Raw genomic sequence first — 25,772 nt, forward strand, 5'->3', positions numbered from 1 at the left:
AACATTTTATCTTTCTCGCAAAATTTTCACTTTAAAAAAATGCCAGGATTTACAGGCCAACCCAATAAAAAAAGTTTTTAATATATGGTCGGCTTGCTGTATCCCGGACAAAATTTATAGTTAACCTGGACAATGAATTAAATACTGGACTGTCTGGTGAAAACTGGATGGGTGGCAACACTAATGACAGCAGATGCACAGAACAGAATGACCTTGAGACTCTAGAGGTCATTCTGCCCCATGGCTGTTCAGTTTGATAAGTCTGTCTATAGGAAAAGTGCACTAGCACAAAATATAGGAAACAAATCATCCTGATACAATAGGTATTGTGCAATGACTTTGTTAATTATATCGCATTACAGTGTCTAATTCCTGCTTTATGGCTGGCTTCACTGCAAATGAGCCTTAACAAAAATAGATTTGCTCCCAGGTTTAACTTGAATTTGTGCTTTAAATTTAGAGATAGACTTTCCATTTCTCCCAAAGATTTTTGGATACTTTAGTAGTTCCTGAAGACCAGGATGTATCTCAAGAATCAGACTAATACTAATCTACTGATATGTCTTGCTAGATGTTAACTGATAAACTTCTTAGACTTCACAAATCCTTCCACTTGACATGTATCTGATTTAACCAACTCTAGTCCAAAAGGGATGGTTTGTCTTCATTACCAAAGTAGAACCTCAACTTCTCTTCATGCAGTAACCTCTCCTTGAGCAAAAAATTGAAAACCACCATAAGCTCAAAATGTAATGTTTGATTTAGACAAGGGAATGTGAGTGAGGTAACAATCATAATCAACGTCACATGACAGCATGTGTTACTAATTATGATTGTAGACAATGAACCAGATTAAAACTACAAATGTAAATGGAACATCGACGAGTAAAATAGTCAGGAAATATGGATCATTCCAGTTTTTGCTTTCAGTATGTTAGTAGAGTTTAAATTATTGACAAATATTTCCAATCCTTTCACACCAACAAAAGCAATAGGTTCTTCCTCTAAAATAATACGCACATTTAAATTCATCCTTCTTTTTAAAGTTGCTATGACAGACAGCTGCAATATGACTAGATTTTATGCAAGAATGACATTGTTTATCCATAAATCTGCACAAAGGCCACATTTGCTAAATTTGGCCTTCCACAGCAGTAACATTTAATTTCTTTCCTAAGAGATTTGGAAGATTTGGTGGAAGGCCAGCTTTTATTGAATGAATTTTATTCGGTTGAAGAGCAGCAGAAGAATCTGTATTTGTACATTTAAATTCTGTAAGTTCCATGCTGCATTTTTTATAATTGTGGCAATATGGACTGCTCTTTCAAATATAAAGATATGCCCAAAAGTTGCCATTGTAAAACTTCATCTCAAAATTTTCAAAGTAGACTGCTGGCTAATTGTTTTAATTCTGTAAGTATATCTCTGCAGACATTACTTTGTAGCTACAGTTTCTTGTTTTGTTAATTAATTTTAGCCAAATAAGTAAAAATTGAAGCGTTGTTTTTGAGCTCTAAATGCTCGAATTATGTTGTTCTTTAGATATTTGTAGATACAATAACAATTGTAATAGTCAGTTGAAGGAATATATTGCACTTCTTTAGTTAAAATTGTTTATTATTTGGATCAAAACATTAAAAAATTTACTAGATAATAGAAAAAAGATATATTGCAAATATATTGCTTAAATAATTATAAAAGTTCATTTTATTAGTAAGATGATTTATGTTACGTTTTTTAAATAAGATGAATATTAATTAATTATTTTTCATTTTAAATAGAAAAAGAGCCGTGAAGAAACCAAAGGAGCCGAAAGTGGTGTTGAAATTATGGTCAATGAGCCATACACTGATGGTCCAGGGGGAAGTGGTCAATACACACGCAAAATTTATCATATCGGAAGTCATTTGCCTGGTAATTTTAAATAAATTAATAATGCTAAACTCATCATAAGCTTATATAAATAAATAAATCTTCAGCAAAACTATTTAATTATTAAAATGTATTGAATTTAATTTTAGGTTGGCTGAAGACACTTTTGCCAAAATCAGTACTTATGGTAGAAGAAGAAGCATGGAATGCTTATCCCTTTACAAAAACTAGATACACTTGTCCATTTGTAGAAAAATTCTTTTTAGAAATTGAAACTAAGTATATCAATGATGGAGGAGAAATTGAGAATGTCTTCCAGTTACCTAATAATGAATTAAAACAAAGGACTGTAGGTTAGTGCTGTAAAGTTCTTATAATTAGAGGAATAGATGGTTATATAATAATAGAATATTGAGATTTAACACTTTATCTCATGGATGTTGAAGTTAAAATAGTGAAATTGGCTACAGATAGATGGGCATTATTAAATAATAACATTACTCTTGTGTACAGCTTCCTTCACAAAATCATAGTTTAGGGTCACTAATGTTGAGCATTTATTGTTCTTTGAATATAAAGAAAGTTTGCATCATATCATCTCCAAACAATTATCAGAAAGGGTGATCGGATGAGAAATTGAAAGGATAATTGAAAAATACAAATGATAAAACAAAATTGTATGATACATTAGGTGCCAGATTATTTCTCCTGACATGCCACAGATTTGCCACCCCTAGCACAGACATTGCTTTTGATAGTTGTCTCTGTTTCACATTAAACATTTTGATATTCTCTATTAATTATAGTAGCAAACTAAAATTTTCAATGATTGTGGATAATAATTTCTATTTTACTAACATTGTCATCTCAGCAGCTCCATGAAAGTTATAACACAATAACTGAATTACAGTCGAGTTCGCATAAGTCGACACCGTCGGTTAAGTAGTCACTTTTCTGTGGTCCCGGCCGACTTACATAAGCATTAATGTTAAAAAACTCCGGTTTACTCGACACCGTTTAACTCCTCACCACTGGATAAGTCGACATACTTTTGCTGTCCCACACTCCCATAAGTCGATCACCCCCTCCTGAAAAAATGAATTCACTCCACACGTGTGGTGTGAACTCATTTTTTTTCAGGAGGGGGACTCAATTTATTTATTAATATATAATTATATATTTAATAATATAATTATATATATACATATTAATAAAAATGCCTTAACATTTTATGTATAAAATAATAACAGATAAAGAAAAAGAAAATATACAATCTACATCAACGTCACATCAGAATCCAATTTTTCATTTTCTCATGCCAGAGGCATTAAGAATCCTTAGATGTTACTTGCCAATGATTGACAATTGCAAAGATGATGTTTTAAAGGCATTTGTGATCGTTGAAAAAGAAAGTCGAGACAGTTAAGTGCTCAAAATAAACAACACTAAACAAATTTTTCAGTTTTTCATCTACAGATTAATTGTAAATGGAGGACACAACATATTGTAAGCCTATAGTACTGTATAACGCACTACTGTATTTTATTAATTGTAATTTTGTGTTTTTTTTTTCTAACTTCGCTTTAGTCGTCACATCGGACAACTCTACACATTTCCACTTCCCCTTGGGGTGTCGACTTATGCAGAGTCGACTGTATTTAAGTTTTATGTGTATATATATATATACATAAAACTTTAAAAATATATATATATATTTTTTTTTTTCTTAATATTGATTCATTGATGGAAAGAAATGACAAACTTTATTAATTAATAATTTACAATTTCACTTCCTAATTAATTAAATGGTTTTATTCAATGCAAACAGCTTAACTTGATGCATTTTTAAATTCACTTAGCTTGTTTATTGTAGAAATGAAGATGTTGAAACCATAGAAGTGGCTAAGCTCTAAACAAACTACTCTGCAATATTAGCTACTTGTCTGGTAGCTGTATTTTCATATAAACATATTAAGTTTCTTTAAATTAAAATTATGGTTTTCACATGTTTAAAAATATTTCTTGGTGTCTAGATTAATCATTAAACACAGAAAAATGCAAAATTAAAAAAAAATTTTTTCTTTAAGGATTAAAAATCAATAAAATAAAGTTATTAATTTGTAAAAATCAATTTTAATAGATGTTATAGATATTGTAAGAGATCCTTTGGTTGGAAGCGATTACAGAAGTGAAGAAGATCCTACACTATTTGTTTCTGAGAAGACAAAACGTGGACCACTCTCTCAAAACTGGATTGAAGAATACAGTCAATACAAGCAAAATATAGACTTGCCAAATGCAAATGATTCTGAAAAGGATATAATGTGTGCCTACAAACTGTGTCGAGTGGAATTTAAGTACTGGGGAATGCAGAGCAAAATTGAAAGATTTATTCATGATACTGGTAAGTGTTTAAATTATAGAATTTTATATATTTACTTCTGGTTTTTTAAAAAAAATTTAATTTTCAGGAAGATGAAAAGCATAAATGATTTTAAACAGACATATTCCTGTCTAATGATTTCAAATACAGTATTATATTGAGACATTTATTTTATTGTCTCAATAGAAATGGTACATGATAATTTATTAGCATAAAAACTATATATATAAATTTATTTAACTTTGAAGTTAATATAAAATTGTTGGAAAATTATGCTTCTTCATTTTATAAATAATTTTGGGTGTACTATAGATTACTCCCTATGGAATTTCAAGACTTTGATTATATATTTGAACTCAGGGGACCGAGACGAGTTCAACGGTACCCTATTTTTGGACCGGAGACGAAAAATAAAAAGGTTATCACACTTTTTAAGTTACCATACTTTTTTAATGCTCTCATGCAGACAGCACTGTAGTTGCTAGTATTGCCATCTTGCGGTAAAGTCTGCAAACTGTGACGTCGGACTACGGTCATCTCCCGGAGCGTTAAACATGCAATACGAGAGCGGAGAGAGCGACGCGACTTTCGATCATCGCGCGATTGCCATTTCGATTAATGTTACTTATGGCAGCGAACATGGCGGCCCGACTGACTTCTCGTATGGGTGCCACCACACGCCGCCATGTGCTAAACTAGTGATCGATTCACGGTAGTTCTTGAACAAAGTAAAAACTTTGTTCAAGAATGTACCGTGAATCGATCACTAGTTTAGCACATGGCGGCGTGTGGTGGCACCCATACGAGAAGTCAGTCGGGCCGCCATGTTCGCTGCCATAAGTAACATTAATCGAAATGGCAATCGCGCGATGATCGGAAGTCGCGTCGCTCTCTCCGCTCTCGTATTGCATGTTTAACGCTCCGGGAGATGACCGTAGTCCGACGTCACAGTTTGCAGACTTTACCACAAGATGGCAATAAATAGGGGGGAAACTTCTACTAAAGGCAATTTTAACGGCAAGCACGCGACTCCCGATTGCGATAGCGAGGCCGACTTAGTGGAGTGCGACGCAACTCCCTATCATCGCGCGATCGCCGGAAAAAAGTATGATAACTTTTTTATTTTTTGTCTCCGGTCCAAAAGTAGGGTATCGTTGAACTCGTCTCAGTCCCCTGAGTTCAGATATATACCCAAACACACGAAATTCCATAGGGAGTAATCTATAGTATACCCATAATTTTTAATAGATGAAATGCAAATTGTTCTGACCTTTAGGACATTTGATTTTTATCATTTGTGATACATTTCTTTTGTGCAGAAACAGTTCTGTTTTTCTAATTCCTAAAATTGTGTGTGATTACTAATTTCAAGCTCCCGATTTCACTCATTTTGTTTTAATATAGCAGTCTTTGGTTATTGTTTAAAAACATAAGTAAAGATATCCTACTGATAATTGCTACATTGTTGATATTCAGATAAAATTTATAAATGCTTATATTTAAAGTCAACATAAATTTTATCATACACACAAACTAATCTCTGTAAAATTTGATTAGAGTTATCTGTAAGAAAAATTCAAATTACTGTTTATTTGCCATATCTCTCATGTTAACTTGTTCCTGCTAAAATGTGGGCACAAAATTCTTGTTATATACTGGTATAGAAATATTGATGCAGATTGATTGATTTTAAATTACTTTTGATTTTTGTCAGCTGTAATTGAAGATTGAATACAGTTATTTTTGGTCTGATTTAGTCGGATTGTCGCAGTTTTTATCATATAAAAACATCAGCTCTGATACAAATTGCTATTATTTCTTTGAAAATTATATCATGTTTGCTCCCCTTTTTGGTAACAGACTTTAAACTATTTTTATTACAGGCAATTTTCTTTATTCATAATGAGTAATTCTCAAGAGACCCATTTATTACTCAACTCTCTATATGAAACATATATTTGCCATAGTGGTTTTAATATGAACATTGGAAAATTTTCCAAATGAATTTTTTAAAGATATCTGTTCCATTACAGTAATTACCATAAGTTGACTATATAGATTTATAGGATTAATCATTTATAAAAATGAAAATTAAAAAATAGTAAATAATTTAATTTATTTGAATTTAAAATAAATTTATAGTTATTATTATTAATTTTGAAATTTGCTCATGGATCTGCAACAGGCAGAAGGTTGGCCCTTCAAAAATTTATTGTGGAAACCCTACAGTTTTTTTTGTTACAGTGCTGTTTATACATGAGGGATGAAAGATGTAGTAATTGTATCTAATGTTAAGAAGTGAATTAGTTAGTATACAGAATTAATTCATTTTCATTAATTCTAGAGATGTAAAGTGTTTGTAAGATTTATGTCAAATAATAGCAAAAATTTGCTCCTTAGAAGAATTTTACATTTTATATTCTATGAAATGATTACATTCTTTAATCTTGAATACATTTTGATAAACAGCTTGTATCCATGTGAGTTCAAAGAAAATAGGAACTTACATTCCAAATATATTATAGCTGGCTGTATAATTATTTTCGTTATTGTCAATTTCTGATCATATTTTTGGTTATTTACATACAAATTGCATCATATTATTTTTCTGATTTCTCATTTATATTATTGAATTCAAATTATTTTGTCTTTTCTTACAGACAATTTTCTATCTATTTTACATTAATATCTTAATAGGTTGATGTAATTAACTGTACAAATTAATATAATAATTAAAATTGCTTACTATAACTTACTTTACAATGATCAACTTTTTTTTGAAAATATTATTTTTATAATTTAATTATGTATGTGTATATAAATCATCATATTGCATATGTTAAATTATTCAGCATTAAGAAGAACTATGCTCCGAGCACATCGCCAAGCTTGGGCATGGCAGGACGAATGGGTTGGGTTGACATTAGAGGACATTAGACGTTTAGAAAAAGAAACTCAGGAAGAGTTGGCCAAGACAATGTCTGCCAACAAGTGTTTAGAGCAGGACGACAACCCATGCCAATCAAGTGGTGCCTTAACAAGAGAAGAATCAAATTCTGAGACTACCTCTGACGCTGAAAATGAAATTGATGCAGAAATGGAGAGCATCAAGAAAGTTTCCAATTCTTCTTTTCATTTAAGCTCTCAAGACAAGACATTAAGTATGTAATGTGTATTGCATTTGCTTAATAAATAAATAAATTAAATTAATAATAATTCTGTAGCAAACCAAACAGATTTAATTATGATCCTTTTATTTATTTTTTTCAGGAGCTTCTTGCTTAGACTTACAAATGGGAAATCTGATTATGGAAACTATTGTGCAAAGTTCAGATCTTAGTTCAGATGATGAATATTTTGATGCTGAAGGTATTTTATTTCTGAATCTAAAAAATTAATTACCAAAAATGCATTAGATTATAGCATTTAATAATTAAATGGAATTTTTTTTCATTTATACTTTCTTCACTGTAAGCACTAAGATATGTCCATTAAAGGTTTGGCTATATCCAAATTGGGCTGCCAAATAATGAAAAACGGAAATTTAAACATATTTAGATCACTCATGAAAATTTCTGGAGATCTGATCCAGAAATGAATTTAGGTTTTTCAGAGTAACAGGCAGTCTTAGCTACTATGGCCTTCTTATCATGATAATTTGAACTTTAACTATTCAACTTTAAAACATCTACAAAATACACAATGCACTTTTTAAGCTTGTGCATACAAAAGGCAGGTTAATGTTACCTTAGGTAGCCAAGATGGCGGCTCGTCTCTAATTCCAGCAAGGAAACAGTGGGATGCATGTTCTAACCTAATCTATTCTAACAATTTGGTTGCTAATAATTATGGTAATTATTAGAATAGGTTAGGTTAGAACGTGCGTCCCACTGTTTCCTTGCTGGAACTAGAGACGAGCCGCCATCTTGGCTACCTAAGGTAACATTATCCAAAAGGCATTTGTATGCACATCTAAACTTTAAGCCAATTTCTGAATTTGAGTTAAAACTAGGCCTGTAAAAAAATCTGAGAATATAAATAACTGATGTTACAATATATTTCTTAACATTAATTGATCAATGCAGTTTTGCTTGACTTTGGAGCAAGCATTGCTATTGGTATTACAATATAAATATAAATCTAAAGGAAATTTATATTTTATACTGAAATATTAAAAGTTTATATTCAGAAATATTTTCTAATTTAAAACATTTTAAATATCCATTAAAGAAGAAATTATTATTTAGTTAAAATACTGAAACTACATTGGAAATACTAAAGTTCTTAGGAATATAGACAAAATTGTGTGCACCAGTGGTGTGCCATGACATTTGATAATAGGGAAGCTGTGTTTCTGTAAGAAGCCAACTTTCAGGGGCAATCAATTAATTGCGCGTCAGGGCCCGTTCGTATTCGTTTGTTCGATAAGCCAGTAAAACCGTATACTTCTTTAAATGTATTTTTAATAGATTATCTGACGTACTTAATAAATAAGAAAGTTCACTATAATTACCTCCGTTATTAGATTCGATAAATTCCCTACGCTCTCTAAATGCCAAATTGCTTTGAGAAAAAACACATAATGTTTAGATATATCTATTAATCATAATTATCTTGTTATAATTTTCAATATTTATTTTATATTGTCTACCAATGTTAAATTCTATTCCGCTTTGATTTCCAAATTGCTTCAATTTTACAAAAGAATCATCATTTGTCATAAATTTTATCGTCAAAATGTTGAAATTTTTTTGTTTATGTATTTATATTTAATTTAGGCATTGGTCTTTCTCTTTTAATAATGTTTTTTTTTTTCATTATACGGTCTTGAGCCTAAACTTTTTTAAAATAAATTTTTGAATCACTAGCCACGATATAAGGGCTAAAATTAAAATTATCAGAAAAACTTACTTGGTAAAACAAAATGTGTGATGAATATACATACCTAGTACAAAAAATTCTTCAATTGTATGAATATACTTTTAAAGAAACTTATAATTAAATATAACCGTGTGAAGAAACGTACATAAAAATAACAAAGTATTCTTTACTTTTTAAATCTTAAAACAATCCATTTAGTGAAATAGCTCCCTACGAGTGGCTAATGAATGGAATCAGAGACAGTCCAGGTAGGTGTGTGCGTGCCAAATCCCGAGGGTGCCGATACCGGTCAATGTCAAATGTCTCTTTTGTCGCATCACTAGTATATCTCAAAGGGCGCGACAGGGTTGTTGTAGATTTTAAACGTTTCTCACCATAGCTGTAAAAATCTAAATATGTTAAACTTAACAGATTGTCCGTCGTTCGTTTTCTAACTAATTCGTTTTAGAACCGAGTGTTCACGGAAATTTCCAAAATTTACAACTTTTCGGTCACTCTCATTGAACTGGAAAAATTTCTGTCTTTATTACATCTAATATTATGAAGAGAACAGACCCCACTGTACTCGGCAAGAGATTGGTTCAATTAAGCTTCTGTTTAAGTAAAATTTCGGCTCTTTCATCAGGGTTTCATTTATGTTTCTAATTCCCTAATCACTTAATTATTTAACTACTACTTAAGTAGAAATAAGTCCAAACTAGTTACTTTGTACTTGAATATCTGTAGTCTTGGGAAAGAAGTGGAAAGAAATTTTTATGACAACCGATACATAAATCGTAAATTTAAGGAAAATAAATTCTAGAGCTTTTTTTGCACCATTGTACGTCTCATTCATTAAATTTGGTTGTAAATGATGCTGCCAAAGTAACAGTTAATTTTTTAACACTGTACTGTTTTTTCTGCATCCCCTTACAGAGGGGACATACTAAATCGTAATATCATTGGTTTAACATTGAAATCTGTAAGTAATATAAGATGGGAGAGCAGAATAAACGCAGAATAAATATATCAAATATTTTAATGGATTTTTTTTAAACTTCTGTCAACTATACAGAACTATCATAAAAACGTGCCAGTAAACTCTTATCGGTTGGGTTAAGTTATAAATCTAGTCTACGATGGGCAACCTTTTTTATAACATGGGCCAGAATAAATTTTTTGTTTTTTCTGCGGGCCGTAGTAGTTAATTGATGCCTTCTTGTGACTTGTCATTTTTTTTAGTCTCCAAATATGAAATAAATAAATAAAAAGTTAATTACTACATTTATTTCTCTTATCGTTTTCGAACATTACAAAGAATTGGAAAAATAACTATTTTTCCAATTTAATAATCTATTAAAGATCTTGCGGGCCGGATAGGAACTTTTCACGAGCCGTAGCTGGCCCGTGGGCTGGGGGTTGCCCGCTGTTGATCTAGTCTGCTCATGATTCACATAATCGGGCGAGGGCGGCCGAACATCTAGCAGGCAGGCGGCTAACAGCCCAGAACCGCTCCGGGATATAAAATTGGACGCTTTACGCGTGTGTCGCTTCTACCAGCTAAACCGTGACGTTGGTGCTCTGTAAAGCGCATACGCCAATGCCTATAATCTGGCTGCTTGGGAGTTGACAGGCAGGCGGCTAACAGCTGAGAACCGGTCCAGGATATAAAATTAGATGCTTTACGCGTGTGTCGCTTATACCAGCTAAACCAGGTGAGGTTGGTGCTCTGTAAATCGCATGTGCCAATGCCTATATAATCTGGCTGATTGGAAATTGACCTCGGTTTCTACACTCCTTCCGCCACTGAATTATTCGAATATACAATAGCAATCTTATCGTTTTTTTTACATGTAGTAGAAATGTGTAAAAGATACATAATGCAGTTATAATAAAATATTAATTTTAATTAATACAAAGTACGTTAAAATATGAAAATTTATATTTTATAAAATACAAGGGAAGGTCATTGGAAGGTGGAATCGGCGCTTCCATCGCTTCCAATGATGGCACGCCACTGGTGTGCACTCTGTATTATTATAAAATTTTAATACTTTCATTCTCAATAGTTATTGTTACATATTTTTAAAATACATTCAATTTAAATTTCTGCAATAGTGAACACTCTTTTTCCAATTGGTCCATTATATCAAGGGCCTACTGTATATTTTTCAACTAGATACATAATAATTTTATTCACTTCTGTTCAAAAATAATGACTCTGTATTGATTTTTAAACAAATAAATCTAGCTAATTCTGAAGTCTATAGGTTTTTGTTGTGAAAAATATTTCCATTTTTTTTCCACTTTCATTGCAACTAAGGATTCTAATTTTTTTAAAATTTATTACTTAATTAAAGTCTTGAAGTGATTTTATTAAAAGTGATTTATATTTATTGATACTTTCTCCTTGAATTTGATGTTGATTATGCATTTAACATTTGTCTTAGTAACATTTGTCTTAGTAAATAACTTGTTGTAAATGTTTGGAGCAAATTATTAGTTTTTTTTTTTTTTGTTAGATTCTTTATTGTTGTTGATGAAAAAATAATGGTTTCTTGAAGTATAAAATGATATAAGCATTAGTAACAAGTAAGTAAAGTTTATTTGTAATAGGGTATACCTGTTCAAAAGGGAGTTTCAGTTGATAACCAACATAATTGATTTTGTTATATGGTAATATATTAATTACAATATTTTGACATCTTATCCATTTTGTTTAACATTATCATACATTTACAATATTGTGTACTTAAATAAAATAAATAAAATCACAAATCGTGTAACACAACTACAAAAAACTTTGTTGCAAATTATATAAATTATAAGTAATTACAATTCTGTCATTATAAAATTTCTTAATATTTCCAATTGTTGATCTTGTTCATCGCACAGAGGTTGTATCTATTCAGCAACGTTAGTGTCTCCCTATACTAAACAAATCATAAGAATATATCTGCTATTATATAAGTATCCTGGAATTGGAATACATCACATAGACTTTGTCAGGTTATAGCCATTTTTAGTCTCGAGATGTATAATCGATCCAAATACTTTTGAATCCTATCTACTTGATATAGTAACCCCGGTGGTTTAGTTGATAATATTTCTACAGTTTCCTAATTTTAAGAAAACGTTTTAAGGAGTATCAACAAGAATAAGCATAGACAGAGTCTGTTTCCAGTTTTTCCTATTTCCATAAATTTAACTTTTAGAATAACTATTGTTTCTTCAATCTAATTATAATTAACTCTATAATATCAGTCAGTTCTTTCTCAGACAACAACTCAATTGAACTACTTTGTCTAGATTAACATCATATATATATTATATGTTGTCTTTTATAAAATAATCATCTCTTATAATAATTCTATTTCCATTAAGTTTTTCTTGTTTTGCTATTGCTAGTAGTTTTTTCTTCCTCATTCTAGATCTCATACGTAAATCTGAAGTAAGTATTATTTTTTCCTTCTCTTTATTACTGAATTCACCTTTCTTTTTCCAGAACTCCTTAATAATCAAATTTCTATCATATAAGGAATTTAATGATATTTTCACTATAGGTTTGGTTTCACTGTTGGATAGTCTGACCAAACTTTCTATACAACTATTAGTTATTTGCAAATCCTTTTTAATGAAATAATTAATTTCCTTTTCATAATCAGTCGAATTAAATGGAAAATTTATAATTATTATATTTTTATTATTTCTCTTGTTAACTAGTTTGTCTATTTCATATTCCAACATCCTTTTTAATTAGGAGTTATTCTTGGATGTTTCTTCTAATTCTTCTACCTTTTGAGACAATTTTGTCAACTCTCTGTGAAAATGTTTATTTTCCTCTTTCAGAGAATTGACCTCTGTTTTAATTTCTTGTAGTGAAGCTGTATGATTTATTTTGTATTAGCTTGTATATTGATTTTAAAGTATACTGTGGCACTTCCTGTACCCTGATTCAGTATCTTGATGCTTCAAAGTAATCATAAATTTTTGTAGTTCTCGAGGTCACAAGACTACTTTCGTTAAAAATTTTATCTAATTGATAATAATCTTCACTTGTTGTATCACTCACTTGCCTTTCTTTTTCCTTTCCCTTGAGATTATTCTTGCGAGGTCTGCCTCGCCCCCTTCTTTGCATATCTTCTTGGCTCATCTGTTGAGGAGATCGAGGCAAAGGACCTGGATTTGACTCAATCCTGGCAATTATTAATATACACGTAATTAAGACACGAGATAATCTATTAACAAATATCCATCATATGGTGATCGTCTAAATTTTGGAGCGACTTTGTCTTCTATGTGTAGAAAATAAATTTATTCATCTGACGGAAAATAAAAAATATCCAATTCTTTAAATCTGACATATTTCAACTTCTTATGGCTTTCCAATTCACTCAAAAACTCAATTATCAAGCTTCACCAAAAGTTCACCCATACTTCCAGTGGCTAGCACACATGATATAAGCATTACCATTGTTTGATAGTTAGTATTGTGCATAACTAGGCTGAGTCTTGTTTTAGCAAATTACATTTATGATAATTAATTAAAACATCAGTTAAGAAAATTATTTATTTATTATTATAGAACAAAATGTTTGGTGTGTAGATGAACCTGAACATTTGTCATGTATCCATCAAAATGTGTATACAAGATAATTTGTAGAAAGTGTCGTGAAAAATATAAAAATAAAAAGTATACTAAGATTGAATTACTTGACAATTAGTTCAAGACTTTTACAAACTGTAATTATATTCTTCAAAATAAGATTGATCAAAATTTTAATCATTATATTTCAGTTTATAAATTTACAATGTTTTTATTTTGTTTTGATAGATGATGATGATGATGATGATGATGATGACGACGGTGCACAAATATTAGCCAGAAGTTGCTCAGAAGCAATACTAGAATGTACAGAAAAAGATAATGAAGGATTACTAAATGAAAGCCAAGATGGTAAGTAAATGTCTAATTAATATATGTCAACAAACAAAATAATACATAAATTAAATACTTTTTCTAAATTAGGAGAAAATACTTTCAAATTATCCTCTGTTCACTATTATAAAACAAACAAGATCTATAGCTGATGTAACTGGAGACTTCAACCAAAGTTTAACATAAGTCATCTTCAAAATACATTTAAAACAAAAATATATATATCTTTTATTGAAAATTTGAAATAAGAATTTTGACAATTTTATAAAAGTTTTGAAGATTTATGTGCAATATGGTAATTTTTATATAGTCTACAGAATGTATTTATAACTAAAATAAATTATAATTTAAAACAAACAGACATTTTATATAAACTTTTTAGTTTATAAAGTAATTAATTAAAATTTTTGGTAATTTTTGATGATTTAATAATAATTTTTTTTAAATTTTTGATATTTTTAATTTTGATTACTATCAGTTTGCTATACAATTTTTAAAAAGAATTTTTTTTATCCATCAACAGTTATAAAGTTGAATACATTGTAATAATGCTTTTATGTCTTTTATATTTTGTTGTTAGAAATGTTTTTAATTTTTGTGTTTTACAAATTAAAGCACATATTATGCACTATCTCTAGGGTTAAACTAACTATTGTTGCTTATGTTGTTAATGAAAAAGGTGCATTGCTTACTTTGTTAAACAGTGAATAAGGTTGGAGAAATGCTAATATGTTGGATTCAGTTAGTTCAGTTAGCAAGCCTGGTATTATTTATGTATGCCTAGGGATGGCCAGTTAACCAGGTCAAAAATGTTGGTGTTTCTTCAATATTACCCACTCTTAAAGGTCTGTTGCTTGTATGAGAACTGAGAGGTTCGGCAGTGAGCCTTATCTCCTATTACTGGCTACAGCATGGTAAATTCCATTCATGGTTGTCAATGAATGGCTAGGAGGGCAAAAATCGAGTGAGGAGTATGGTGAGTAAGTTGATAGGTTCCAAGTAATGACAGGTCGATGGATTAACAAAACAAATTTAATATAAACATAAAGAGGTTAAATACATGGGGGCAGTTGCGCATTATACGGCTTATAACTAGTAGACCGAGAGAGAGTTTATATAAACCTTTAAGTAAATACCTCGTGATGGCATTTCACAGCTCCCAGATTCTTCTATGTAATGTTGGCTGGACATTGGCAAGCTAAGGCTGGGGCATCAGGAAGAGACAAATTTGGCGATATAGGTATTGACTGGTGGAGTCCTCTATAATCTGGGGACATTTGTGCTGTATATGGCTTTTTTTTATGTTCACCGATGTCTGCTCAGATGGTTGAATGTGACCTTTTTTATACGTGTCTCACGTGAGAACTGTCTGAGGTCATTATGATGTAGTATATTCTAAGTTGAAATTTAGGTTCGCAGTTTGCGGATACGGGCTGTCAAGAATTGGATGTATCGATGATTTATGGATATTTTCTATCCATTATTGTGGTTCGTCTTACCTCATAAATTTGTTTGTTTGACAGTTTGTTATCATGATTAATTGTCTGGTTTGACTAAGTTTCTCTGTTAAATCTAACCATTGTAACAATTGTTGACTTGGAGTGATATTTGATTGGAGTTTTATCTGTCAAGCAATCTTGAGATATAGGAAGTGTGGGTTTTTCCTGGTCTCCCTTTTGACCTTATCATTCCCTCTTCTAGGGTAGAAAATTAGAATCTTTATTACTTAAATAGTTAATTATTTAATTAATGTCGATCAAACAAAAGTGTAAGATTCACCGACTTTAAAGGGGGGATACAATTAATCCCGCGTCAGGATGAGCTTAAGGGAACCCGTGTATGTGGGCGGTTGCAAAGGAGGCAAATGATGACAAGTGTTTACATGCGGAAAACCGTTTATTTGGTCGAATACATGCTTACATTGGTTAGGTTGATCCTAATCTCGGCGATCTTCAGAATGTAAGAGTTCGGCAGGTCACTATATCCAGTCCCGGGCGGACGAGAAGGACCGTTGGATGATGGTGACGGGCGGTGACACACTTAAAGTTCCGAGGGACGACACAGCACACATTGGTTTAATCCTCAAGAGGCACGTCGGTCATTCCAAAAAACTCTTTTTCTTTTTACCTTGAAGTCCCAGTTTTTATACGTTTTTCTCGTGTACTATCCACCTTGCGGATTGGTCCCTCGTCCCTTTCCTCGCTTCCCAATTGGCCTCCCCTTTGTTTCCAAGCGCAAAACGAGACCATGTCGGGTCGCGGGAAAGGTCCGATTCGAGGTGTCTATTTGACACCTTTTGTCGACTATGCTCCAAGATTGTTGTTAGAACCACAACACCTGCACTCATAATTTAATCCGTTGTTTGCAATTGATGTCATTTTGGAATTCTAACGATCACACGGTATTTTTCTATCTCTTCAATTTTTCCCTTTTTCTGAAATTGTTTTCCTATGTTTAATTTTTTCTTTGAATACTTGTGTCAACCTTATATCTCTTTATGAGTGCGTGTGTCAGAGTTCTACTTTTGGATTAAACATTAACAGGTCGTTTAACACGTGTTGACGTTATCCCGAGACTCGTTGTGTACATTTTTCGTTACGTTGTTTTGATTAAGAGTTTTTTTTTTCCTCTCTCTCTCTCTTACATAATTTATCGTTATTTTTTTCACAACAGAATTCTGCATTTTTGCGATTTCGAATCTCGTCTGGGTCCTCACAAAAGGGGGAAAGGAAAGGGGGTAGAAACCTCACACTTACTTCACACTATTGTCTCCTGTTTGTGCTTGTAACTAGAATTTTTTGCTTTCATACAAAGTTACAATTTATTTCATTCTTAGTTATTGCACATAATAATTTATTAAATGGGTGTTGTGATTAAATAAATAATATTCATTTAATGCAATTTAATTTATAATTGATAATATGTTGAAAGTTTGTGCACATACTGAAATGCTTTTACACAAACTATGAAGATTCCAAATTAGATGATAATTTAGTCATCCCAATTTTACTAAAGATCTTAAAGAATTGTTATAAACTTTATTTTTTCTGACAGAGTACAAAATTCCAATGCTTTATAACTTATTTGTCTACTTCGGAGAATTTTTTGATACATTATGATATTAATAGTTTATTAGGAATCAACTGATTGAAGTTCAGAGTTTGTAAAGAAACAATACATTGTTACCAGCATGTAAATTTGTTAATAACAAACACCTGAAGATAGCCTATATTAGACCAAAAGTGCTAATTTTTAATAAAATTGCATGCTAAGTAACTTTTCTCTATATCAATGGATAAAGTGTAGCTTATGAATAAAAGTCATTGCAATTTACACACATCAAAAAGGTTAAAATTTATGCAGATTTATTTCAATAATAATAACTTGATATAACTCTGCATCTTCTCTCTTAATAGAGGAGAATAAGGGCTGCAAATTCTTTCTTGAAAAACAGGATTCAACTGTCTGTTATAAAAGCATATCTTGTATTTTACAAGATATGCTTTTATAACTGAAAGTTCTATATTTTATCTCTAGCTTTACACAAAACAGCTTAATTCTTATATCAGTGTTTCTAGAGATTGAATTGTTAGCCTCTATCATAGTTTTATTTGTACAAAATGAGGGATGGCAAAGCAGATCAAAGTAGATATGCTCTTCATTTTAACCAGGTATAGTTAAGCTTAGTAGAAGTTGGCTGAACAGTATGCCAAAGAAAGTTGCTAATAAATTCATATTTTTGGCTTTCTTAACAAACTGAATTTTGTAAGAAAATTAATATACCGAGGTATATTATTTCTGTGAGATGGGTATAAAATGAGGACTTCACAAAGAAATTTACAGGAATTTAACCACACGTTTATTTATATATACACCGAGTATCAATTAACTTACATACAGTATATTACAAAGGTTAATCACACAATTAATTAATTACAAGATTTCGGTCCTCTCGACAACTGGAGAAAATTAACGCTCAAATTGAGTATGTAACCTCACGATAATTATACATGTACCTCCGTCTTCCTGGCGCAGAACAGGTGGCCCTTCTCATTAACGATTCTTCCTTTGTCTTCAAAATATCGCATACGTCCAAACATCCGAAACGCCAGTTGAAGGAAAAAAAGTCCTTTCTCCGGTCATACATTCCCTTTTATACCTCCCTCCATCTGGGGAATTTCTCTATCATGTGACACTGGGTAAACCAATCGGCAGAGCATAGCTGCATGACGCGATACATGGTGAAACCCGACACGGTTAACGGAATACAAAACAACACAAAACAATACAGAAATCAAACACAATAGTCGCGTAGCACTACAATTTCCTTTTATTTAAATGTAGTGGCAAACTTTATTCATTTCAAAGAAAATAGCAAAATTGTATTCTGAAATTATAATACATTTTGAAAATTACTTATAGTAGAAAATCAATACTGTATTGCATATTTACATAAACATGACTAATATTAAAATTGTAACTAATATGTGCAAATAATCTGATAAAATAAACTATAGGAAGTGATTCAAAAAATACATAAAAATCAATGTAGATACTAAGAATTTTAATTTTGTTACATAATGGTTTTTGATTGATTGAGATGATTTTGGTTTCAATTCCAGAACATTTGCACAGTACATAAAATCAGAATCAACACCAAAATTCTGAAGTGAATTAGAAAAAGACAAGACTTTCAGAATAGTATTTATTGGAGCATTCAAAGCAATAAAACTTTCACTAGACAGTCAGCAAAAAAATATACATATATATAATTTGTAAACAATGAATTTTAATGCAGTCTCATTTGCTACAAATCATAGTATATAGATAAATGCATGTTGAGAATTCTGCAAGTGGTAGTATATGTTAAACAAGTAATATAAAAAAAATTTTTTAAACTCAATTCCTACTTAGGTCAACAAAGAAAAATTTTATTTTAGTTACTTTTTATTAAATAATTACAATTAATATAAATATGTATATACATATGACAGAATCACAATATTAAGTGGCAAAATAGAAAGAGAAATCGGAATTGAACCCAAAGCATAAAATTTCTTCAATTTTATTTTTTGAGAAAAATCCTTCATTCTAACCACTAAGCCACAACTGCTAACTCACTCTCGAAAATCATTTGGATAAAACGTATACTTAAAGCAAAAATTTATCAAAAAATTATTGATTTTTGCAAGAATTGAACTTGCATTCTTCACCTTCACGTGAAAAATACTGAAATCCTTGCATTTTACCAATTGAGCTACTGCCTGTTGATTTCAATTTTCATTACAAGCTGCTAAAACTCTATTTAAAGTATTAATAATTAGGTTAATGTTACCCGTGGTATCGAAGATGGTGACAGGGAAATTTTTTCCCCTAGATACTAGACAGCGACGGAAAAATTTATTAATTTGCATAATGTGGCAGATAGTACGGGTATGCCCCCTAACGTTTAGATCACTTGGTATTCTACTTTGAGATTATCCATTGTTAATCTGCTTCCAGATTATCACTCAATAATTTGGTTCGAGATTATCACTCGAGAATCTGATTCCAGATTACTGGAAACACGGCCATCTCAAACGCAGGGAAAAAAATTTTCCCGTTGCCGTCTAGTATCTAGGGAAAAAATTCCCCGTCGCCATCTTTGATACCACAGGTAATATTAACCGATAATTAAATTTCATTAATGAATTAATATTTGAAAAAACTGTATTAACATCAAGTGTCATCCACTACAAGTTTAAAAAAATGTATTTGAACTTGGGTGGATGAATAAAAAGTATTTTATTAACGATTAAAAATTTGAACAACATAAATATATATAGAGAGAGTGTGAACTAATAGTAGGAATTTAAAAAGAACAAGTCTTTAGTAGGAAATTAATCTATATTTTTTCATAAAGAAATTCTAAGATAAATTTATTTTAAGTTTCTTTTCTTATCATTTCTTTCATCTAATCAAATTTCAACTATTTGCTTTAAAGTGAAATAAATATCCAATAATCTGCAGTAATTTCAATGTCTTAAACAGTACTGGCTTTAGCCTTATCTGTATTCTGTGTGAGAAACTTTGGCACATTTCAGGCTTGCTAATTAATGTATAAATAGTTAAATTTTGTGTTTGTTTTCTCTCAATTTGCTGTGCACCATTACAGTTTGATCATAACCAGAGCACTGATTGTAAACATTATACAAAAATTTAAAAGATGAAGGAATATATTATGTGGAAGATTTTAATCAAAATAGCATTGCTTTTTAAGAAAGAATGTAGTTTCTATATTCATTCTTTTCATAAAAGTTTTATTGTTTGGCACACTAAAGTAATGAAGCTGAACAAGAAATACTTTGTTTTGAATTTTAATGATTTACACTCAGTTAGATGTTTTCTCTTTTATCTCGAAGGACGAATACTGTTCATATATAGTTATATGATGGATAATTCTGGATCAGGATGTTATTTCTCTATCCCTCATCTATACTGATCAATTCCATTGTGGATCAAGCTTATCTACAATGGACAAAACCAAATTTAGCCATATAATCTACAACATGCTGCTACTTATCAATAAATCCTAATTCTAGTAATTTATTGATGAGAAGTATATATGTAACTTACAGATGAGGGAAACAAGAGAATTTAAGAATTATTAGTGTTTAAAGTTATAACTATTTCATTTATTTTTCCAAACAAATTATTGTTGCAGTCCTTTAATACCACTCACAACAGCAAGATAGCATATTCTATGGATGATTTTCCTTTGACATCACTTCCAATTTCTTATAAAGTTTAAAAACACAGAATGCTTAATATATAAATAAATTATTCATAATTATATTTGTATTATAAATATTACCTGAAATTCTATATGGTATAATTCTTTAAGGAATAAGAATGCCCACTTGTTTATAAATTTTTTAAAATACCTTTTTTTTTTTTTTTATTAGAAATAAGTGCACCACTCCAATGGGAGTATAACACTAAGGATACATAAACCAAAATAAATGATACAAAGTAAACATAAAATTAGTATTTGGCTTTTAGTGAAAACTAAAATTAGTAAAAAACTAGAATTAGAAATTATAAATAGTCTTTTCTTCCATATTTTTTGAACATAATTCTAAAAAGCATCAAACAGTGGTTTCTGAACAAGCTTATCCAGTAGACATGGCCACCTGAAACCATGCATGAGGATTTCTAATTTCAGAATATGTCTATCTTGATTGTAAATTGGACAGTGATAGATCATATGGTTGATGGTGTCAAGGTTTACTGTAGAGCAAAATCAAAAGGCAGTTTCTCCTTGGTTATACATTGCCAAGTACCTTTGAAAATTACCATGCTCAGTAAGTAGTTAAGTAGTAGCAAATGTTAAATCTCTAAGTGGTGATGAGAATCTGCAATCAACATTAGGAAAATAAAGTCTTGTTATTCTACCAGTTTTACTGGTTTCACCATTAGAACCAGTAATGATTGTACCATTACTGGAACCAGCAATGGTACAACCATTGCTAGTTTCACTTCTGCATAGCATTGACATGAATATAATTTTTAAGGCTGCTACGTGAAAGAGGGATGAGAGTATAGTCCAAGTCAGTGTCCTTTGCAGCTGACTTAGCCTCAAAGTCGGCTTTTTCATTTTCTAGTATGCCACTATAGCCAGGAACAAACATAAAAGTTATCTTATTAACATGATTTTTAATATGGTGCTGGATATATGTGATTTTGTTGCTATTGCAATTGGGATTTAATAGGGCTTTTAGGACAGACTGAGAGTCACTGTAAATGTTGATAGAAAGAGTTTTGTTAGGTAGTGAAGTGACCCCTGAACAGCTTGGTAGACAGCATCTTCTTCAGCTTTATAGATAGAGGTATGTGGGGGTATCTGTACCTTTTAACATAGTTTGGGCAAAATATGTCAGTTTGGAGGAAGATACAGACACTTGAGCCAACATGAAGGGGCCTTTGGACCCATCTGAGTAGATATTAATGTCAGCATGGTTATCCAAGGAGGAAGCAGATGACACCAGATGCACCCTGGGGATAACCCTGCTTACAGAGTGATGATCACAGTTAGTAGGGTAACTGCAGTGTGGAAGCATATGAACAGCCGTAGATAGGAGTAGAGACTGTTGTTGAGCCTTGATGTTTGTAGTTCTGATGTAGTAGTTTAAACTTTTTCTTCAATACATAGTGGCAAAGGAAGGCACTCTGCTAGTATCAGAGAGGCATTAGTAGAAACAGTTCTGCAGCACTTTGAAATTCTGATGGCAAACTGTCTTTGAAGAGAGAGTAATTTACTTGCTACTGAATTTTCACTAGTTACATGATCCCAGCTAGAGGCTATGTAAATTAGCATTGGTTGTATTGCCCCATTATATAGAGTATTACAAGCTTTATGATTTAGTCTCCAGGTGCATCTAGCACATTTTATCAGCATGTAGTTTATTTTCTTGGCCTTAGCCAAGATATAATCAATATGATAACTGTATGTGAGTTTACTATCAAGGATTACTCCCAGGTACTTTTGCTGATCTACCCATTCGATTGAGTCACCATTGAATAAAACCTTGGGGTATGAAAATTTGTATTTGTTGGTGAAAAGCATGGCTTTGGTCTTATAAGTACAGAATTGGAGTTTATTAAGATAGGCTCATTTGGAAATTATATTCAACATTTCATTTAGCTTACTTTTCAAAAAAGCAGTGTCCCTATCCTTATGCTGACACACAATGACAAGGTCATTAATATAGGCTTGTACACTTATTGCCTTATTACGTTTGGTATTCAGAAAGGAGTTTACCACCAGGTTCCATAAGAAAGGAGATAGGACACCACCTTGAGGGCAAGATTTAGTTAGGAGTTTTTTTTTAACAGAGTGATCATGGTAAGATAGATTTATTTTCCTATTAGTTAAAAAAGAGGAGACTAACTTGACAAGATAGATGGGACAATCTAGTTGGAAGAGCTCGGTGATAATGCTTGGGTGCCAGCAGTTGTCAAAGGCTCCTTTAATATCCAAAAATATAGCTGTGGTATAAACTTTGTTATTCAGGCCTTTTTTCTATAATGTCTGTCAAGGCATAGATGGCATCTTCAGCACTTCTGCTTTTGCTGAAGCCATACTGGTTTGGGTGTAGCCAGTGGTGAGTATTAGCATGCCACTCAATTCGGCCCAAAATCATTTTTTCAAAAACTTTACCTATTACTGGAAGAAGGCTAATTGGTGTATATTGTTTGGAGGGGTTGGTATTTTCAGTCTTTGGCTTTTTGATAAGGATGACATTCGTACTTTTCTGATCAGTGGAAATTGCCAAAGTCTTAGGCAGGAGTTGTACAGACTAAGTAGAAAGATTGAAACACACCTGCAGCATTTTGGCATAGATCTCATCACCTCCTGGAGCCTTATGAGGTCCCATGGTGGAAATTGCTTTCTTGAGTTCGAAAGTGGAGAAATAATAATCTATTTCAGTTGGAGCTGAACACACACTTTGACAGTTTTTTCTGATAGATTTATGTTCAGAGAATTCATTTGTGGTATTCTCTCCAGGAAAAAGTTATGCTACCAGGGTTATTAATGCAGATTTGATATCATTTGATGGGTATTATCTATGGGTGGCAGAAGTGTAAGATCCATGTTGTTCCTGTTTAAAATCCTATAAACGTTTTTCCGTGGATCAAGATTTCCCTTTGTATTGCAATAGTTTTGTCAGGATTTCAGCTTTTCTGACTCTATTTCTCTGATATATTCTGTTTTGATGACCTGTATTCAGTTTCTTGATTGATTCTCAATTGGGGATTTTTCTGTCTTTGAAATTTGCACCTAAGAGAATTGACCTGTTTTCTCAAAGATGTTAATGTTGGGGTCCACCATGGCACAGCCATCTTTACAGGGACTTTCCTGTGAATGGCTTTTTCTGCTGCACTTTTCAGAATGTTATTTAGCTTTGACACACATTTATCAATTTCCTATTCAGTGTTAAGATAGGTTAGTGTAAAATTATTCAGTTCTTGAATTAGACCATAGAACATTTGCCAGTTTGCCTATTTTAGGTTGGAGGAGTTACTTTTTGTAAGGCAAAGCCTGTGTTGCTATTCAATGCAAAAGGAGATGACAATCTGCAACAGGAGATGCAATCTGTGATCAGATAGCATCTCCTGTTCAACCAGAGTCAGTCCTGTTCAGTCAGAAACTTTAAATCTTATTGTCCAATTAGCCAGAAGAGAAATATTTATTTGATGGAAATGTGTAAAATCCTTTCCACAACAACTAGATCCAATATAAGAGAAGAAGAAGTTACAGAAGTAAATATGAAGTACTTGTTAAATGGCTACCTGAGAAGACTACTAAAGAACTGGTATGACAAATATTTAGAGAACATATATCAAATAAAGAAAAAACAGGAAATCAATAAGTATGTTTCTTTTCCATATATTAAAAGCCTTTTTGAAAAATACCAAAAAACTTTTTGTGATAGTTTAATTAAATTAGCTCTGATCCAAAAAAACAGGTTATTTGGACTGACAACGACAAGATCTTATAAGAAAAAAGAATTATTAATTGTGGAAGGAGTAATTTATAGACTTCAATGTACAGTACATGCGAAATACCAAGTTTCTAGGTTGGAGAAACAAAAAGGAAACTACAAGTGAGGTTATCGGAACATCTGGCTTTGATATGGCTCAAAGTTGATACCTCACCAGTGTTTTTGCATTGTTACGTGAATAATTGTCATATTGATATTGATAATATAAAAATTTTATATAGGGAAAAAATTGTTGTGAAAAGAAAATTTAAGGAACATTTTGCAATTATCATGCAAAATAATGTAATGAATTTAAATAATGGCGTGATGCCTGCGGAATGCTGGGAAGGTCTGATCAGACATAAGAACTGTAAACACGATGAGAATTGTCTGAATGGTGTGTTTATCATTGATGGCTAACTTGTACTACATTTTGTTCATGAGAAACCCTACTGAGGAGGCCGATAGAGGCGAAATGCATTTAGGGTTGAGTATGGAGCAAATTAAATAAAAATTTTTTTCTCTCAAAGCTAACCTGTTTTGTCTTTTACTTTTTTAACCCCCAGCTCTCATTCCATTTTAAATAAATGGATTAGAGTCTTGGAATTTTTTAGCCTCCTTAAGTCAGAAAGGATTGGAGAATTATTTTTCCATGTACTGGTCAATAGTACAAATAAGTAAAGATTGGTTTTAGTATCTGATCTTTTTCTTCTAGTATTTTTTTATAGTTATCATTCTGTGCCGTAACAGTGTTAAGCAACTCCTCTTTATTTAGGATAGAGCATACATGGTGTATTTGAACTAAGGACTTTCTTTTAGTTTCCTTTCTTGCTGAAAATTTGAATTCAGAGTCATCATTATTGTTGATTAGATTAATAATTTTATCATCACTGGCAGTGTTGGATATTTGAGGTTGACTTTTCCATCTTTTTGCACCAGACAGGAGTCAATCCTGATACCATTGGCAGCCGATTTTAGAACAGATTGTAAATGACTTCTGACTGTATTTTTGTCCTCTTGTGAATTTTTAATCCCTGGAGTTAACAGTAATGTTTCTTTTTTTGTGCTTGACCAGCTGGTTATGGACTTTGACTCTTGAAGCTTTAACAGCATTTGCATATGATTTCAGTTGCAATTGATAATGTATTTTATCATCTTGCAGTTTAACTATTTCTTCTTGTACCACATTGTATTT

At 31.6% G+C, this 25,772-nt stretch overlaps 1 protein-coding gene across 5 annotated transcripts in view; it reads left to right on the forward strand.

The window, feature by feature from the left end:
• LOC136970131 (protein retinal degeneration B-like) overlaps positions 1 to 25,772 on the forward strand; it is a 121,862-nt gene that overhangs the window by 43,962 nt on the left and 52,128 nt on the right. For 4 of the 5 annotated variants that reach the window (XM_067264523.1, XM_067264524.1, XM_067264522.1 and 1 more), the window contains exons 3-8: positions 1,782 to 1,914; positions 2,022 to 2,225; positions 4,013 to 4,276; positions 7,108 to 7,416; positions 7,526 to 7,624; positions 13,950 to 14,072. In XM_067264523.1, coding sequence (XP_067120624.1) covers positions 1,782 to 1,914; positions 2,022 to 2,225; positions 4,013 to 4,276; positions 7,108 to 7,416; positions 7,526 to 7,624; positions 13,950 to 14,072 — 1,132 coding nt within the window. The remainder of the gene's footprint in view (positions 1 to 1,781; positions 1,915 to 2,021; positions 2,226 to 4,012; positions 4,277 to 7,107; positions 7,417 to 7,525; positions 7,625 to 13,949; positions 14,073 to 25,772) is intronic. The other variant, XM_067264525.1, reaches the window with a different exon arrangement.

Source organism: Centruroides vittatus, unplaced genomic scaffold, assembly GCF_030686945.1.
Source record: "Centruroides vittatus isolate TY-2023 unplaced genomic scaffold, ASM3068694v2 contig_19, whole genome shotgun sequence".
Classification (NCBI taxonomy): Eukaryota; Metazoa; Arthropoda; class Arachnida; order Scorpiones; family Buthidae; genus Centruroides; species Centruroides vittatus.